The following is an 18,264-nucleotide window of genomic DNA, read 5'->3' as shown; positions in this document are numbered from 1 at the left end:
GTGTGTGTCTGTCTGTGTGTGTGTGTGTGTGTGTGTGTGTCTGTGTGTCTGCCGACAGTCTGTGTATGTAATGTATGTAATATGTTGCTTGTATTGTTTTAACAGCAGACACTGAATGTATGTTTCCAAGACAAATTTCCTTCGGGACAATAAAGCTCGTCTTACTCTTAATCACTAAATATAACCATATAAATATTCACAGGTACAATGAAATAGAATAGAAATGTAAAAGAATAAGACATGAAGAGGTTTCACCTGGAGACCTTCCTGTGTTGTTGGGATTACAATGATTCACTAATGAGTAATTCTTTAACCCTTTAATGAAGCGTTAGTTAAATGTGGATGAAGGTTTCAGAGATCAAAGTGTTTGACATGTTTCACAGTTTGTTAAAGGGTTAACCGTAATATGAAGATTGGATCAATTAGAGTCAGAGACCATCAGACAGCATTATATATTGTTCTTCTTCTATGGTGTTCCTAAGGGTCTTGGTGTCTTTAAGTAATATTTTGGAGCATTTGTCTCAGTTCATGAGAGGTGAACAATGTGTTCAACCAGAAATAGCTGCGTAACTTATGACTTCCGCAATAATGTTCTAAACCCTGATCCACCTGCACAGCGTGTGACATTAAATGATTTGATTATTTCTCTCTGTGATGTATGAATAGAACTACATCTGATTAGTCTTCACGGGTCAATGCGGCTTCATTCTCAGATTTAGTTCACTTCTTGCGGGTTTGAACTCACGGTCTGCGTCTCGTTACATTTGTTTTCTCCGTCTTCAGACTAGAACAACGTGCTGCCGTTGATATCAGCCTGCTTTGGCTGTAATTCCCGTCCGTAAACAGATTAAAGACTAAATGTGACGATTGTTAATCCTAAAATGTGACTTTAGAAAAAGTAAAGCAGCTCTTCAGAGTAAATCTTCAGTGTAAGTGGTTTATGAGCGTATATAAGGAGGCTGTGGTCATCAGGTGTGACAGACAGCTCGGCATCACGATGGGGAAAGCCTGGCACTTGTTTGAGAACATTTCTAACGTGGGCCCCTTTGAGGGGCCACAGTACCACCTGGCCCCGATGTGGGTATTTTGGCTGCAGACCATCTTCATGGGGTTTGTCCTGTTCGCTGGAATGCCCCTAAACTTTGTCATTCTCTTAGTCTCGGTGAAATACAAGAAGCTCAGAGTCCCGCTCAACTTCATCCTCATCAACATCTCCGTCGCGGGATTCATCTTCGTCACCTTCTCCGTCAGCCAGGTGTTCATCACCTCCACGAGGGGCTACTACTTCCTGGGTCACACCTTGTGTGCCTTGGAGTCGGCCATGGGATCTACAGCAGGTAAAGGATCACGTGAACTTTGATTTGATGTCAGCAGCAGGTCGATGAAGTGAACGACTGATTCTGTAGATTACAGTTTTATTTCATTATTTTATTTGTATTGTTGTCCTTTATTAATATGATCAATTATCTTTGTACCGTCATGTATTGACCCCTCTGGCCTCTGCAGCACTCGTGACAGCCTGGTCCTTGGCCGTCTTGTCTTTTGAGAGATATCTGATCATCTGTAAACCGTTCGGATCCTTTAAGTTCAGTAATAACCACGCTCTGGCTGCTGTCGCCTTCACCTGGTTCATGGGCATCGGTTGTGCCTGCCCACCTTTCTTTGGCTGGAGCAGGTGAGTAACACACCTGTGTGAGCTTATCAGAGGCTGGCTTTCTCCAGACTTCATCGGACGTTTTTAAACATGAACCGCGTTGTTTTCAGGTACATCGCTGAAGGTCTGGGCTGCTCCTGTGGACCCGACTGGTACACTCACAGCGAGGAGTTTCACAGCGACAGCTACACATTGTTCCTGTTTGTGACCTGCTTCATCGCTCCGCTCATCATCATCATCTTCTCCTACTCTCAGTTACTGGGTGCTCTGCGAGCTGTGAGTTTAAGTCCGACGAACTTGTTCAATCGATCAGTCGATCGGCCATCATTGGAGGTCCTGGTCTGAGGTCCCGGTCTTGTTTCTTGTGTTCAGGTAGCAGCTCAGCAGGCGGAGTCGGAATCCACCCAGAAGGCCGAGAAGGAAGTGTCGAAGATGATTATCGTCATGGTCGGATCCTACGTCACCTGCTACGGTCCGTACGCTGCGGCAGCTTTATACTTCGCCACCAGCACAAGCGAATACAAAGACTATCGACTCGTCACCATCCCTGCATTCTTCTCCAAAAGCTCGTGTGTCTACAACCCGCTCATCTATGGCTTCATGAACAAACAGGTGAGCAGCGTTAACCTTGATTTCCTTTATTAAAACACTTTGACATCTTTTACTTTCATGCACCGTTCTGCAGTGCGTCATCGTGCTCTGTGTTTCATGACAGTTGATGAATGTCGTCGGGTCACTACATATAGCGTACACACTACTACATCAGGTCGGTTTAGTTGCGTAGTGAACCTGGACAGACTGCCTTCCACTACTAACAATAATAAGTACAGAGGAAGTACATCTTGGATATCCCACTGGATGAAGTGAGACGTTTGACTTTGTTTGATGTTGAGAGCTGTGATTGATTCCGATGCTGCTCATGAGCGTCTGGCCGTGTCGCCGTGTTTCTCTTTCGGACCTGATTAAGTAGAAGTTATAATGAAAAGCTGATTACTGTTGTTTTCCTCACCAGTTTAAAGCCTGCATCATGGAGACGGTCTTTGGAAAGACAATGGATGACTCATCTGAAGTTTCTACTTCAAAGACTGAAGTGTCATCAGTGTCCACAGCTTCTTAAAGTTTACAACAAAATACAACTGAAGGACATTTCAGCACTTTCACAAAGAGACATTGAAGATATCTGTAAAATGTGATGATTTCTGACCAGACAGCATGTAAATACAACTGTTCAGCTTCTATATCTTTATTTCACTGTAGCGCTTCTTTGTTTAGATGAATGCAACAAAAGATTTTAATAAAAATCTTACAAAGAGTTTGTTTGGCCTCAGTTACTTTTAGCAAATGTTTGTGTAATAATTCAGCTCTCAGGAGAAAGATGAAACTGTTTAGACTGTTAAACATTGTAGTCTTAAAGGGTTAGTTCACTCCAAACAAACAATATATATATATATATACAAATAATATATATCTTTAAATGTTTATTGAAAAACAAGAGTCAAAGTTCAGCATGTAGTCCAAAATACTTTCTGTCTTTGTGCAAATCCAAGATAAACTGGTGATACTTTGACAGTGATATAACAAGAAGGCTAACAAATATCTTTCATGTCATTTCCACATCGTTTGACTTAATGTTCTCTTGAAACTGTTCGACAGTTTAGTTTTTTTTCTCAAAACACATTTGTGCTCCAAGATCAGAATCTCTTGGTGGCATCATGAACCAAAATGAAAGAAATATGAAAGCAGAAAATGTAGAGATAAAAACTGTGAGGCAGCAAAGTGAGGAGAGGTCAGTAAACTGATCACAGCAGCAGAAACACAAACCAGCGAAGCAGAAACTAAACAAAAGTCTTTTAAATGCAAATATTATAAAAGATCAGACTGACCGGTCAAAGATTTGTTTGAGCGTAACAGAAGTCTCAAAGTTTTGAATCCACAACTCCAAATGTTTTAAAAAGCTGTTCTGTAGGTTTACAGAATATATTATTCTTCAGAAACGTGAGAAAATCATGTTTTCTATGTCAAAACGTGCCACTTTACTAGAACTCGTCGTGTTGTAGTAAAGCTTCCCCGAAGTTCGTCACCTGACTGCCAACAAACAGGTCGTATTTGTTGAGGATTTCACTTTTGGTGAGTTTTAGATCCTGAAAAAAACATTAAAAAAACAGGTGGTGAGCAGGTAAACATGAAGCAGTGAGTAAAGAGTTAAACAGGTAAACATGAAGCAGTGAGTAAAGAGTTAAACAGGTAAACATGAAGCAGTGAGTAAAGAGTTAAACAGGTAAACATGAAGCAGTGAGTAAAGAGTTAAACAGGTAAACATGAAGCAGTGAGTAAAGAGTTAAACATGTAAACATGAAGCAGTGAGTAAAGAGTTAAACAGGTAAACATGAAGCAGTGAGTAAAGAGTTAAACGTGTAAACATGAAGCAGTGAGTAAAGAGTTAAACAGGTAAACATGAAGCAGTGAGTAAAGAGTTAAACATGTAAACATGAAGCAGTGAGTAAAGAGTTAAACGTGTAAACATGAAGCAGTGAGTAAAGAGTTAAACGTGTAAACATGAAGCAGTGAGTAAAGAGTTAAACATGTAAACATGAAGCAGTGAGTAAAGAGTTAAACAGGTAAACATGAAGCAGTGAGTAAAGAGTTAAACAGGTAAACATGAAGCAGTGAGTAAAGAGTTAAACATGTAAACATGAAGCAGTGAGTAAAGAGTTAAACATGTAAACATGAAGCAGTGAGTAAAGAGTTAAACGTGTAAACATGAAGCAGTGAGTAAAGAGTTAAACATGTAAACATGAAGCAGTGAGTAAAGAGTTAAACATGTAAACATGAAGCAGTGAGTAAAGAGTTAAACATGTAAACATGAAGCAGTGAGTAAAGAGTTAAACGTGTAAACATGAAGCAGTGAGTAAAGAGTTAAACGTGTAAACATGAAGCAGTGAGTAAAGAGTTAAACGTGTAAACATGAAGCAGTGAGTAAAGAGTTAAACATGTAAACATGAAGCAGTGAGTAAAGAGTTAAACAGGTAAACATGAAGCAGTGAGTAAAGAGTTAAACATGTAAACATGAAGCAGTGAGTAAAGAGTTAAACAGGTAAACATGAAGCAGTGAGTAAAGAGTTAAACATGTAAACATGAAGCAGTGAGTAAAGAGTTAAACAGGTAAACATGAAGCAGTGAGTAAAGAGTTAAACAGGTAAACATGAAGCAGTGAGTAAAGAGTTAAACAGGTAAACATGAAGCAGTGAGTAAAGAGTTAAACGTGTAAACATGAAGCAGTGAGTAAAGAGTTAAACGTGTAAACATGAAGCAGTGAGTAAAGAGTTAAACGTGTAAACATGAAGCAGTGAGTAAAGAGTTAAACATGTAAACATGAAGTAGTGAGTAAAGAGTTAAACAGGTAAACATGAAGCAGTGAGTAAAGAGTTAAACATGTAAACATGAAGCAGTGAGTAAAGAGTTAAACAGGTAAACATGAAGCAGTGAGTAAAGAGTTAAACATGTAAACATGAAGCAGTGAGTAAAGAGTTAAACAGGTAAACATGAAGCAGTGAGTAAAGAGTTAAACAGGTAAACATGAAGCAGTGAGTAAAGAGTTAAACAGGTAAACATGAAGCAGTGATTAAAGAGTTAAACATGTAAACATGAAGCAGTGAGTAAAGAGTTAAACAGGTAAACATAAAGCAGTGAGTAAAGAGTTAAACATGTAAACATGAAGCAGTGAGTAAAGAGTTAAACATGTAAACATGAAGCAGTGAGTAAAGAGTTAAACGTGTAAACATGAAGCAGTGAGTAAAGAGTTAAACGTGTAAACATGAAGCAGTGAGTAAAGAGTTAAACGTGTAAACATGAAGCAGTGAGTAAAGAGTTAAACATGTAAACATGAAGCAGTGAGTAAAGAGTTAAACAGGTAAACATGAAGCAGTGAGTAAAGAGTTAAACATGTAAACATGAAGCAGTGAGTAAAGAGTTAAACAGGTAAACATGAAGCAGTGAGTAAAGAGTTAAACAGGTAAACATGAAGCAGTGATTAAAGAGTTAAACATGTAAACATGAAGCAGTGAGTAAAGAGTTAAACAGGTAAACATGAAGCAGTGAGTAAAGAGTTAAACAGGTAAACATGAAGCAGTGAGTAAAGAGTTAAACATGTAAACATGAAGCAGTGAGTAAAGAGTTAAACAGGTAAACATGAAGCAGTGAGTAAAGAGTTAAACAGGTAAACATGAAGCAGTGAGTAAAGAGTTAAACAGGTAAACATGAAGCAGTGAGTAAAGAGTTAAACAGGTAAACATGAAGCAGTGAGTAAAGAGTTAAACAGGTAAACATGAAGCAGTGAGTAAAGAGTTAAACAGGTAAACATGAAGCAGTGAGTAAAGAGTTAAACAGGTAAACATGAAGCAGTGAGTAAAGAGTTAAACATGTAAACATGAAGCAGTGAGTAAAGAGTTAAACAGGTAAACATGAAGCAGTGAGTAAAGAGTTAAACAGGTAAACATGAAGCAGTGAGTAAAGAGTTAAACAGGTAAACATGAAGCAGTGAGTAAAGAGTTAAACAGGTAAACATGAAGCAGTGAGTAAAGAGTTAAACATGTAAACATGAAGCAGTGAGTAAAGAGTTAAACAGGTAAACATGAAGCAGTGAGTAAAGAGTTAAACATGTAAACATGAAGCAGTGAGTAAAGAGTTAAACAGGTAAACATGAAGCAGTGAGTAAAGAGTTAAACAGGTAAACATGAAGCAGTGATTAAAGAGTTAAACATGTAAACATGAAGCAGTGAGTAAAGAGTTAAACAGGTAAACATGAAGCAGTGAGTAAAGAGTTAAACAGGTAAACATGAAGCAGTGAGTAAAGAGTTAAACGTGTAAACATGAAGCAGTGAGTAAAGAGTTAAACAGGTAAACATGAAGCAGTGAGTAAAGAGTTAATCTCGTCTCACCTGGTCTGCGTCGGACTCGTGCAGAAGATGTTTGGCTTCAGCTTCAGCGTGGTCGTAATCCGACGGAAGAATCCAGTCCAGAGTTTCTTCTTTGTCCATCTTTCCATCTTTGTTTTTGTCTCTGAACTCAGAGAACTGCTGCCGTTCTGACTCCACCCACTCCGGTTCTTCTTCTCCTGTCTCTGAAGTGTGCATGTCACCTGTAGACGTGATGAAGAGGAGAAACTATCTTTAAATGTGACGGTGGAGCAACAAGACGTCGCGTTCTTTAATGAGACTAGAAGAATATTTGATCGCGTTACGTTTCTGATGTAGGTGATAAATCCGACAATCAATGTGATAAAGTTCTAAATGACACGAACAAACACCTCTGACCACCTCCTCCATCTTCCCCTGCTCCTCCTCCACCATGTTCACCTCCACCATCTTCACCTGCTCCACCATCTTCACCTCCTCCCACCTCCACTACCTCCACCATCTCCACCTCCTCCCTCCTGCGAAAGCTAAACTCCTCCCTCAGGACCGATCACCTGTGGACCAGGTGACCCTGTGACTGGAAAAAGAAGACGATAACTTGATGAAATGTTGGCGTCTTACCGATGTACTCCTTCAGGTCGATGAAACCGTCTCTGTTCTTGTCGATGTCCTCCATCGTTTCCTGTGACAGTGAACCACATGAGTCAGTGACCATCGCGTCAGTGACCATCGCGTCAGTGACATCATCACTCTCACCTGCACCACGATGTCCTTCATGTGTTCCTGATCTTCAGGATGAAGAAAAGCTGCAAACTCGTGCTTGTCTGCGTTCAGATCTCCGTTTCTGTCTGCGGCTTTGAAACGTCTCTCGTCCCTCGACATCATGTGACTGTAGTCAAACTCAGAGTCCACCTGAGGGTCTTCTGTTAGAGGTCATCAATCAGAATCACTTAACTAGTGAGGTCATCAATCAGAGAATCACTTAACTAGTGAGGTCATCAATCAGAGAATCACTTAACTAGTGAGGTCATCAATCAGAGAATCACTTAACTAGTGAGGTCATCAATCAGAGAATCACTTAACTAGTGAGGTCATCAATCAGAGAATCACTTAACTAGTGAGGTCATCAATCAGAATCACTTAACTAGTGAGGTCATCAATCAGAGAATCACTTAACTAGTGAGGTCATCAATCAGAGAATCATTTAACTAGTGAGGTCATCAATCAGAGAATCATTCATATATTTATATATATATATATATATATATATATATATATATATATATATATGATATTGTTGGACTCTTTGTTTATATATATATGATATTGTTGGACTCTTTGTTTATATATATATATATATATATATATATATATATATATATATATATGATATTGTTGGACTCTTTGTTTATATATATATATATATATATATATATATATATGATATTGTTGGACTCTTTGTTTATATATATATGATGTTGTTGGACTCTTTGTTTATATATATATATGATGTTGTTGGACTCTTTGTTTATATATATATATGATATTGTTGGACTCTTTGTTTATATATATGATGTTGTTGGACTCTTTGTTTATATATATGATATTGTTGGACTCTTTGTTTATATATATATATATATATATATATGATATTGTTGGACTCTTTGTTTATATATATATATGATATTGTTGGACTCTTTGTTTATATATATGATATTGTTGGACTCTTTGTATATATATATGATATTGTTGGACTCTTTGTTTATATATATATATGATATTGTTGGACTCTTTGTTTATATATATATGATGTTGTTGGACTCTTTGTTTATATATATGATATTGTTGGACTCTTTGTATATATATATGATATTGTTGGACTCTTTGTTTATATATATATGATGTTGTTGGACTCTTTGTTTATATATATGATATTGTTGGACTCTTTGTTTATATATATGATATTGTTGGACTCTTTGTATATATATATATGATATTGTTGGACTCTTTGTATATATATATGATATTGTTGGACTCTTTGTTTATATATATATATGATGTTGTTGGACTCTTTGTTTATATATATGATATTGTTGGACTCTTTGTTTATATATATGATATTGTTGGACTCTTTGTATATATATATGATATTGTTGGACTCTTTGTATATATATATGATATTGTTGGACTCTTTGTTTATATATATATGATGTTGTTGGACTCTTTGTTTATATATATGATATTGTTGGACTCTTTGTATATATATATGATATTGTTGGACTCTTTGTATATATATATATATATATGATGTTGTTGGACTCTTTGTTTATATATATGATATTGTTGGACTCTTTGTTTATATATATGATATTGTTGGACTCTTTGTATATATATATATGATGTTGTTGGACTCTTTGTTTATATATATATATGATATTGTTGGACTCTTTGTTTATATATATATGATATTGTTGGACTCTTTGTTTATATATATATGATATTGTTGGACTCTTTGTATATATATATGATATTGTTGGACTCTTTGTTTATATATATATGATGTTGTTGGACTCTTTGTTTATATATATATGATATTGTTGGACTCTTTGTTTATATATATGATATTGTTGGACTCTTTGTTTATATATATGATATTGTTGGACTTTTTGTATATATATGATATTGTTGGACTCTTTGTATATATATATGATATTGTTGGACTCTTTGTTTATATATATATGATGTTGTTGGACTCTTTGTTTATATATATGATATTGTTGGACTCCTTGTTTATATATATGATATTGTTGGACTCTTTGTATATATATATATGATATTGTTGGACTCTTTGTTTATATATATATGATGTTGTTGGACTCTTTGTTTATATATATGATATTGTTGGACTCTTTGTTTATATATATGATATTGTTGGACTCTTTGTATATATATATGATATTGTTGGACTCTTTGTATATATATATGATATTGTTGGACTCTTTGTATATATATATGATATTGTTGGACTCTTTGTATATATATATGATATTGTTGGACTCTTTGTATATATATATGATATTGTTGGACTCTTTGTTTATATATATGATATTGTTGGACTCTTTGTTTATATATATGATATTGTTGGACTCTTTGTATATATATATATGATATTGTTGGACTCTTTGTTTATATATATATGATGTTGTTGGACTCTTTGTTTATATATATGATATTGTTGGACTCTTTGTATATATATATATGATATTGTTGGACTCTTTGTTTATATATATATGATGTTGTTGGACTCTTTGTTTATATATATGATATTGTTGGACTCTTTGTATATATATATGATATTGTTGGACTCTTTGTATATATATATATGATATTGTTGGACTCTTTGTTTATATATATATGATGTTGTTGGACTCTTTGTTTATATATATGATATTGTTGGACTCTTTGTATATATATATATGATATTGTTGGACTCTTTGTTTATATATATATGATGTTGTTGGACTCTTTGTTTATATATATGATATTGTTGGACTCTTTGTATATATATATATGATATTGTTGGACTCTTTGTTTATATATATGATATTGTTGGACTCTTTGTATATATATATGATATTGTTGGACTCTTTGTATATATATATGATATTGTTGGACTCTTTGTATATATATATATGATATTGTTGGACTCTTTGTTTATATATATGATATTGTTGGACTCTTTGTTTATATATATGATATTGTTGGACTCTTTGTATATATATATATGATATTGTTGGACTCTTTGTTTATATATATATGATGTTGTTGGACTCTTTGTTTATATATATGATATTGTTGGACTCTTTGTATATATATATATGATATTGTTGGACTCTTTGTTTATATATATATGATGTTGTTGGACTCTTTGTTTATATATATGATATTGTTGGACTCTTTGTATATATATATATGATATTGTTGGACTCTTTGTTTATATATATATGATGTTGTTGGACTCTTTGTTTATATATATGATATTGTTGGACTCTTTGTATATATATATGATATTGTTGGACTCTTTGTATATATATATGATATTGTTGGACTCTTTGTATATATATATGATATTGTTGGACTCTTTGTTTATATATATGATATTGTTGGACTCTTTGTTTATATATATATGATATTGTTGGACTCTTTGTTTATATATATGATATTGTTGGACTCTTTGTTTATATATATGATATTGTTGGACTTTTTGTATATATATGATATTGTTGGACTCTTTGTATATATATATGATATTGTTGGACTCTTTGTTTATATATATATGATGTTGTTGGACTCTTTGTTTATATATATGATATTGTTGGACTCCTTGTTTATATATATGATATTGTTGGACTCTTTGTATATATATATATGATATTGTTGGACTCTTTGTTTATATATATATATGATGTTGTTGGACTCTTTGTTTATATATATGATATTGTTGGACTCTTTGTTTATATATATGATATTGTTGGACTCTTTGTATATATATATGATATTGTTGGACTCTTTGTATATATATATGATATTGTTGGACTCTTTGTATATATATATATGATATTGTTGGACTCTTTGTATATATATATGATATTGTTGGACTCTTTGTATATATATATATATGATATTGTTGGACTCTTTGTTTATATATATGATATTGTTGGACTCTTTGTTTATATATATGATATTGTTGGACTCTTTGTATATATATATGATATTGTTGGACTCTTTGTTTATATATATATATATATATATATGATATTGTTGGACTCTTTGTTTATATATATATGATGTTGTTGGACTCTTTGTTTATATATATGATATTGTTGGACTCTTTGTTTATATATATGATATTGTTGGACTCTTTGTTTATATATATGATATTGTTGGACTCTTTGTTTATATATATATATATATATATATATATATATATGATATTGTTGGACTCTTTGTTTATATATATATATATGATATTGTTGGACTCTTTGTTTATATATATATGATATTGTTGGACTCTTTGTTTATATATATGATATTGTTGGACTCTTTGTTTATATATATGATATTGTTGGACTCTTTGTATATATATATGATATTGTTGGACTCTTTGTTTATATATATGATGTTGTTGGACTCTTTGTTTATATATAAGATATTGTTGGACTCTTTGTTTATATATATGATATTGTTGGACTCTTTGTATATATATATGATATTGTTGGACTCTTTGTTTATATATATATGATGTTGTTGGACTCTTTGTTTATATATATGATATTGTTGGACTCTTTGTTTATATATATATGATATTGTTGGACTCTTTGTTTATATATATGATATTGTTGGACTCTTTGTTTATATATATATGATATTGTTGGACTCTTTGTTTATATATATGATATTGTTGGACTCTTTGTTTATATATATGATATTGTTGGACTCTTTGTTTATATATATATGATATTGTTGGACTCTTTGTTTATATATATGATATTGTTGGACTCTTTGTTTATATATATGATATTGTTGGACTCTTTGTTTATATATATATGATGTTGTTGGACTCTTTAATGTATATTTATGATATTCTTTACCCAGGTAGCTCCCGTACGTGACGTTCTTGTACTCCTCCCAGCTGATCACACCGTCGTCGTTGACGTCGAAGTCTCTCCACTGTTGCTCCACGTTGTCGTAGACGTGTTTCTTCTGAGCTCTTTTGATCCAGTCCTTCAGCTCCTCTTCAGAGACAAACCCGTCTTTGTTTTGGTCCATTCTGTCCACGATGACGCTGCAGACACAAACAATCAGCTCACCAACGGATCAGGATGCATCATGTAAACACCTGTGACTGTGAGGAAATATACATTTAGTGTGAAACATGTTTACATTTCCAATGAACAATTCATTTTTCAAAGAAAATACGCAGAAATGTTCCTTCTTAGCTTTCATTACAATTAACTTTAATGAACTTTAATGAACTTTAATAAACTTGAATTAAGTTTGTGACGTGTGTGAAATAAAGAAAAGTTCCTGAACCTGTTGAACCAGTTGTTTCCACCAGGAACTAAAAAACTGATGATTTCCAGTAAACCAACTGAACACGTTTACAGGAAGATACACACACACACACACACACACACACACACACACACACACACACACACACACACACACACACACACACACACACACACACACACACACACACACACACACACACACACACACACACACACACACACATTAAAGATGGAGGAAGTCACCCGAGCCTCCGTCTGCTCTCCTCTGGGGAGAGCTGGTCGAAGGCTTTGGCCTGGTCTTCACCCAGAAACGCTTGGTGGTCGTAGTCGTGGTTCTTGTTGTCGTTGTGTTCCAGGCTGCTGAGCGGCTCTTCGTCATGAACTCGACTCTTCTTCTCCGTGGGTTTACTGTTGCCGTAGACGAGGCAGAGGACGAAACACATGAGCAACGGACGGATCATCCTGAGGAACTGACAGAGGGATGAAGTTAGACGGATGCTTCACGGTGAACGTCTGACCTCCCTAACCCTAAAAACAACCATACAAATAACCCTTAAAATAACCCTAAAAACAACAAACAACCCTTAAAATAACAAATAACCCTTAAAACAACAAATAACCCTTAAAATAACCCTAAAAACAACAAATAACCCTTAAAATAACAAATAACCCTTAAAATAACCCTAAAAACAACAAACAACCCTTAAAATAACAAATAACCCTTAAAACAACAAATAACCCTTAAAATAACCCTAAAAACAACAAACAACCCTTAAAATAACCCTTAAAAACAACAAATAACCCTTAAAACAACAAATAACCCTTAAAAACAACAAATAACCCTTAAAACAACAAACAACCCTTAAAACAACAAATAACCCTTAAAACAACAAATAACCCTTAAAACAACAAACAACCCTTAAAACAACAAATAACCCTTAAAACAACAAATAACCCTTAAAAACAACAAATAACCCTTAAAACAACAAATAACCCTTAAAACAACAAATAACTCTTAAAATAACATTAAAATAACATTAAAATAACATGTCAGCAGTGGGGGAAGTTCTCTAAAGTACTGTAGGAATATTGTACTTGTATCTGACAGTTTGAGCTGCTGAATGAGCCTTTTAAAATATGGTTGAATATTTAAATAGTGAACAATATGAAGTATTTCTACTGAGCTCGACAATCACTGAAGTACTGCTCAGATATGAAAACATCAATAATGATGTAAAAGTACAATCAAACACTGAAGTCATTTAAGGTGTAATACTTTAAGAACGTGCTGCTGCTTGTACTCATTTAACAGTACTTTTCACAGTATTAGTACTTCTACTGAAGTAATCTGAGTACTTCCAGTATGAGAGTCTGTGATGAACATGAACTTTATGTTGATGTTCTAGTTAACGTGCACATTATATTTGCATCACATGAAAACAATCAGAACCACGTCACACAAAGTATTACTGCGATAATTAAACTTCGTCTGATCGATGAACACAAACGTCTTCTTACCTGCGTGGCCTGAGCTCGTGCACCGGGACGCTTCACCTGGACACTCGCGCTGCGTGTGCGTGTGTGTGCGAGAGAGTGTGTGAGAGTGTGTGTGTTTATTCTTTTTACGTCCTAAACTCTCCGTCGCTCTTTTCTCCTCTCAGACCTCCAAACACACACAAACACGCGCGCGCGCGCGCGCACGCACACACACACACACACACACACACACACACACCGCCCCTGCGCAACCCTTTCCGTCCGGCAGACAGCCAATCGTATTCCTCCGGTAGGTAGCACGCGTGCGCCGTCACCGTGCTCGCTTTTGATTGGCGGGTGTCCTCCACGTGTGGACCAATGGCAGCGGGAGGAGGGAGGAGTCCGCATGCGTCCTGCCACGTCCTCAAACATCAGACGTCATGATTCATAATTGAAGAAGACCAACCGAGAGGAATTAAAGGACTCGCTCTGTTCATGAGAGATGTAATTAAATGCTTCATCTGCCCCGGAACATGAATGATTCTCACCTTCATCCAGTTCAATACAAATGTTTTGTTTTCAATTTAAATGTAACAGAATTTAAAATGTATTCAGTCTTTATGTTGTGACAGTGGATGACGTCTTTGTAAAAGAGGAACACGTGCTGTGTTAATAAAGTAAATAAATATTGTATATATTATGGATCCCTGTGATCGAGGGAACAATGTTAGTAGTACTACCAAATGTAACAGTAGTAGTGTGTACTACACAGAGGAAATACACTCTACAGTGCAGTCTGCACTGACCTTTCCATGTTCAACTCCCAAACCAAAAAACACCTTTTCAAACTGATTTAATGTGTTATTGTGTCTTTATGTTTTTATTGTATAGATTTTATATACAATGATTTTAATGTAAAGTGTCTTTGAGTACTCTGAAAAGCGCTCTATAAATAAATTGTATTATTATTATTATGAATGTATTATCAAATGTAAAACAAAGCACTCATGATTTAAGCAAAATCCTTAATTACAACATTTTTATTAATAAGCAAAATCCTTAATTACATGTTATAAATTCCTGAAATACAAAATAAGCAACATTTGAATGAAAAAGGTAATTTCGTTAATTACAAAATCAAGTGAAACGCTCATTATTGAAGCAAATTCTAATAATTTTTTTTAATTACAAAGTTAAATCAATTTACGAAGAACAAATATTAGCAAAAATCTTATGAAATAAACAAAATCCTTAACAATAAAACATTTAAATTCCTTGATTGCAACATTAATGAAGTTCATGTAGAAGATAGAAGTCAATGTGTCACGTTTATTAACAGCTCATAGTCTTTGTTCCTGCTTGGACTCTGGTAAACCTGATCTCAAGTCTACTTTAAATGAAACTTTATATCTGTGAGGTGTTCTTAAACATTCACGTCTTCAGCAGGAACCAATGGGCTTGGAGCTGAGAGCCACAGACAGGAAGTCAGAACGTGTGGAGACACCAACACATTGTTGAGAGTCAGACAGACCATAATAATGTGAGATGATATTCAGCCTTCTGGTTTAAGGGAACATGCGTATCAAAGGGAGCTGGTGGTGGTTGTGTGGTAGGAATCATCTGGACGTGAGATGAGCTCCTTGGAGGAGCTACTCTGCTCCCTGAGCTTCTTCTTCTTCTTCTTCAGCTGCAGGAGCACCCAGGTTATACTGATCCAGCTCAGTCTTCTCCTGTCTGCACGGCATCCGCCCCCTGCTGGCCTGCAGAGACATGACAGCACAGTCCTGCCTTCAGTTCAGTAAACACAGAGCGAGAGCTTCATGCCAGTGGCTGGTCTAAACAACAGACGTGTGTCCGTACCTTACAGTAGAAGTAAAGGGCAACGTTCACCAACAGCAGAGCCAGCGGCAGGACGACCGCTTTGATGATCAGAGGTCTTGGATCTGAACAAACACATGGACGGTCATCATCACACGACATCATGAGTCCAACAGCTCCCATTGGCCCTGAACTCTACCATCACTGACACACATCAACACGTTAACGGCTGTCTCAGCGTTTGGTCTCCAGGGTAACCCTGGTTCTCTGAGTGAGGGATCGGAGCACACCGCCCTTCTTGCTTCTGATTGGTGGAGGAACTACACTTGAAGACGGAGAGTTGGGGGCTGAGAGGTGTTATGACTGATGTGGTGTCAGTGGAGCTTTGTGATTGGTCAGAAGGTGCTTCAGTTCTCAGAGAACCAGAGTTATCCTGGTAACCAGACCTGCTCTGTGCTGCAGTAGATCGCTAGCTGTTGCCTTTGATAGACTGTGTTCAGGTTTGGTTACTCTATGACATGTGTGACACAATGACAGGAGTCACAGAGTCATTCCACAAACAACAACATGGACTCTGTGGTCAGCTGATCATCTTCAAACCTGCATGTAAACAGTCAGCTTACCTAAGACAGTGATGGAGAGCAGACGGCTCTCAGAGGAGAAGGTGTGATTAAAAACATAGAGGTCATAAACACAGCTGTAGCTTCCTTGGTGGGCGGGCTCTGCAGCAGGAAACAGGAAGTGGGCAGAGTGATTGACAGCTGGCTGGGTGTAGTTGTGTGCTGAGTTGGAGGAGCTGAAGGTGAGCTGGAAGGAGCCTCCTGGGTACTGTGGCTGGATGGAGCAGCAGATGGTGAAGGTGGAGCGCCTGAGCACAGGAGCCCCCTGCTGCTGGGCCTCGGAGACCCCGTACATTGAGGAGGACACAGAGATGATTGGCTGAAGCAGCAGGTCTGTAAACACAGAGAGATGATGAAGGTTCAGCAGTCTGTGGAGGTTTGAAGCTTCCAGAAACAAGCCCACCTCTCCACACTTCAGGATGTCGTTGTCCTGGATAACTTTACAGTTCAGTCCGATGGAAACCCACCGACTGTCACTGTGACAGAGGAAGGACCATACTGGAGACATTGCTGCCAGAGATGATGTCAGAGATGATGTCACTGATGGGCTTACCTGAGCAGGTGAGATCCACGATGGAGGAAGAGGAACGTGATGATGAACAATCTCTCAGAGAAGATCCAGAGTGAACACAGAGAGAGTTGATCCTCCACACAGATCTCCGTGAGGACTCAACTCTCTCTCTGGTAGAAACAGCAGAGCCACAGTCCAGATCTCTACAGGCAACATCTGCTGTCTTCAGGCTCCACTCATAGCCATATACTGGTCTCCAGTCTCCTTGATGTTTCACCTCCAGTCTTCCTGCACAGCGACTGGCTCCTCCCACCAACCTGACAGGTTCTGAACAGAAACAAGAGAGTCGTCAGTAAAGAACAAAGTGAGTTTCAGTAGAACAGAAATGAACCAGATCAAAGCTGCAGCTCCTCTTCTACCTGAGCAGGTGAGTCCAACAGCTTTACCAGGTGAGCAGGTGTTTCTATCTGAGCCTGAGCTTCTACAGTCCAGCAGAGCAGACTCATGGCCTCCACACTGGAACTCTTTGGTCCACATTGGAGCCTCCACTTCTCCATAGAGCGCCCCCTGGAGGACTGAAGGAGCCCCACAGCCAAGCTCCCTACAGACCACCTCTGCATCCTGCTGGTCAAAGTCCTCTTCACACACTGAGGACCACCACTGGTTAGACTGGTTAGTCTGGTTAGTCTGGTTAGACTGGTTAGACTGGTTAGACTGGTTAGTCTGGTTAGACTGGTTAGACTGGTTAGACTGGTTAGACTGGTTAGTCTGGTTAGACTGGTTAGACTGGTTAGACTGGTTAGACTGGTTAGTCTGGTTAGTCTTCACCTCCAGTCTGCCTGAGCACAGACTCGTCCCGTTCACCAGCCTCACAGAGTCTGCAGAGATGATAGAAGATGAAAGAGAGAAAAGACACCACACACTAAATAACAACATGTCATGAAACAACAAGTCAGACATTAAATAACACAATAAGTCAATAATACTGATAATAATAATAATAATCATAATAATCAGTAACCAGCTAGCTAAGTTAACTCCAAACACAAATATCTAAAGATCATGAACTGAACATATTCAGTCAGAATTCTTTTTGAGTTCACTGAGATCTGAACAGCGTCTGTCTCGTCTGCATTGTGAGCGTGTTGTGACCAAAGCAGAGACTTTGGAGCGTCATCATGAAACGGTGCACAGA

At 36.6% G+C, this 18,264-nt stretch overlaps 3 protein-coding genes across 5 annotated transcripts; 1 reads left to right on the top strand and 2 right to left on the bottom strand.

The window, feature by feature from the left end:
• Nucleotides 1–940: 940 nt before the first annotated feature.
• Nucleotides 941–2,798, top strand: opn1sw1 (opsin 1 (cone pigments), short-wave-sensitive 1; the record flags this gene model as incomplete). The annotated part of the gene is made up of 5 exons (XM_079183809.1): nucleotides 941–1,337; nucleotides 1,507–1,675; nucleotides 1,765–1,930; nucleotides 2,027–2,266; nucleotides 2,667–2,798. 5 exons carry the CDS (start codon nucleotides 941–943, stop codon nucleotides 2,769–2,771), a joined length of 1,077 nt encoding a protein of 358 aa, XP_079039935.1. The 3' UTR covers nucleotides 2,772–2,798.
• Nucleotides 2,799–2,903: 105 nt separating this feature from the next.
• calua (calumenin a) lies at nucleotides 2,904–14,316 on the bottom strand. 3 transcript variants are annotated; one of them, XM_079183810.1, is made up of 7 exons: nucleotides 14,163–14,316; nucleotides 12,888–13,114; nucleotides 12,219–12,412; nucleotides 7,324–7,490; nucleotides 7,189–7,249; nucleotides 6,592–6,791; nucleotides 2,904–3,795 (listed from the first exon to the last, which is right to left on the bottom strand). In XM_079183810.1, exons 2-7 carry the CDS (start codon nucleotides 13,103–13,105, stop codon nucleotides 3,691–3,693), a joined length of 945 nt encoding a protein of 314 aa, XP_079039936.1. In that variant the 5' UTR covers nucleotides 13,106–13,114; nucleotides 14,163–14,316; the 3' UTR covers nucleotides 2,904–3,690. The 3 variants fall into 3 exon arrangements, with proteins under 3 accessions (XP_079039936.1, XP_079039938.1, XP_079039937.1); XM_079183812.1 differs by having other exon boundaries at nucleotides 7,324–7,487; XM_079183811.1 differs by having other exon boundaries at nucleotides 12,888–13,106.
• A 1,109-nt stretch (nucleotides 14,317–15,425) lies between these two features.
• Nucleotides 15,426–17,153, bottom strand: LOC306713959 (uncharacterized protein). The gene is made up of 4 exons (XM_079183821.1): nucleotides 17,112–17,153; nucleotides 16,562–16,891; nucleotides 15,981–16,063; nucleotides 15,426–15,880 (listed from the first exon to the last, which is right to left on the bottom strand). The coding sequence occupies exons 2-4, from the start codon at nucleotides 16,851–16,853 to the stop codon at nucleotides 15,770–15,772; spliced, it is 486 nt and encodes a 161-aa protein (XP_079039947.1). The 5' UTR covers nucleotides 16,854–16,891; nucleotides 17,112–17,153; the 3' UTR covers nucleotides 15,426–15,769.
• Nucleotides 17,154–18,264: the final 1,111 nt, after the last annotated feature.

The sequence above is a fragment of the Pholis gunnellus genome (genome assembly GCF_910591455.1).
Source record: "Pholis gunnellus genome assembly, chromosome: 22".
Taxonomy (NCBI): Eukaryota; Metazoa; Chordata; class Actinopteri; order Perciformes; family Pholidae; genus Pholis; species Pholis gunnellus.
This window is presented reverse-complemented; position numbering and strand designations above follow the sequence as displayed.

Excerpts from the sequence above, each read along its gene's own strand:
- calua (XM_079183810.1), bottom strand. The coding sequence starts at position 13,105 with ATGATCCGTCCGTTGCTCATGTGTTTCGTCCTCTGCCTCGTCTACGGC. Across the intron at positions 12,413-12,887 it reads GAGAGCAGACGGAGGCTCGG|CGTCATCGTGGACAGAATGG; the intron begins GTGACTTCCTCC and ends TTGTGTCTGCAG. Across the intron at positions 7,491-12,218 it reads CACGTACGGGAGCTACCTGG|AAGACCCTCAGGTGGACTCT; the intron begins GTAAAGAATATC and ends GACCTCTAACAG.
- LOC306713959 (XM_079183821.1), bottom strand. The coding sequence starts at position 16,853 with ATGTACGGGGTCTCCGAGGCCCAGCAGCAGGGGGCTCCTGTGCTCAGG. Across the intron at positions 16,064-16,561 it reads GCTCTCCATCACTGTCTTAG|ATCCAAGACCTCTGATCATC; the intron begins GTAAGCTGACTG and ends GTGTTTGTTCAG. Across the intron at positions 15,881-15,980 it reads CCCTTTACTTCTACTGTAAG|GCCAGCAGGGGGCGGATGCC; the intron begins GTACGGACACAC and ends ATGTCTCTGCAG.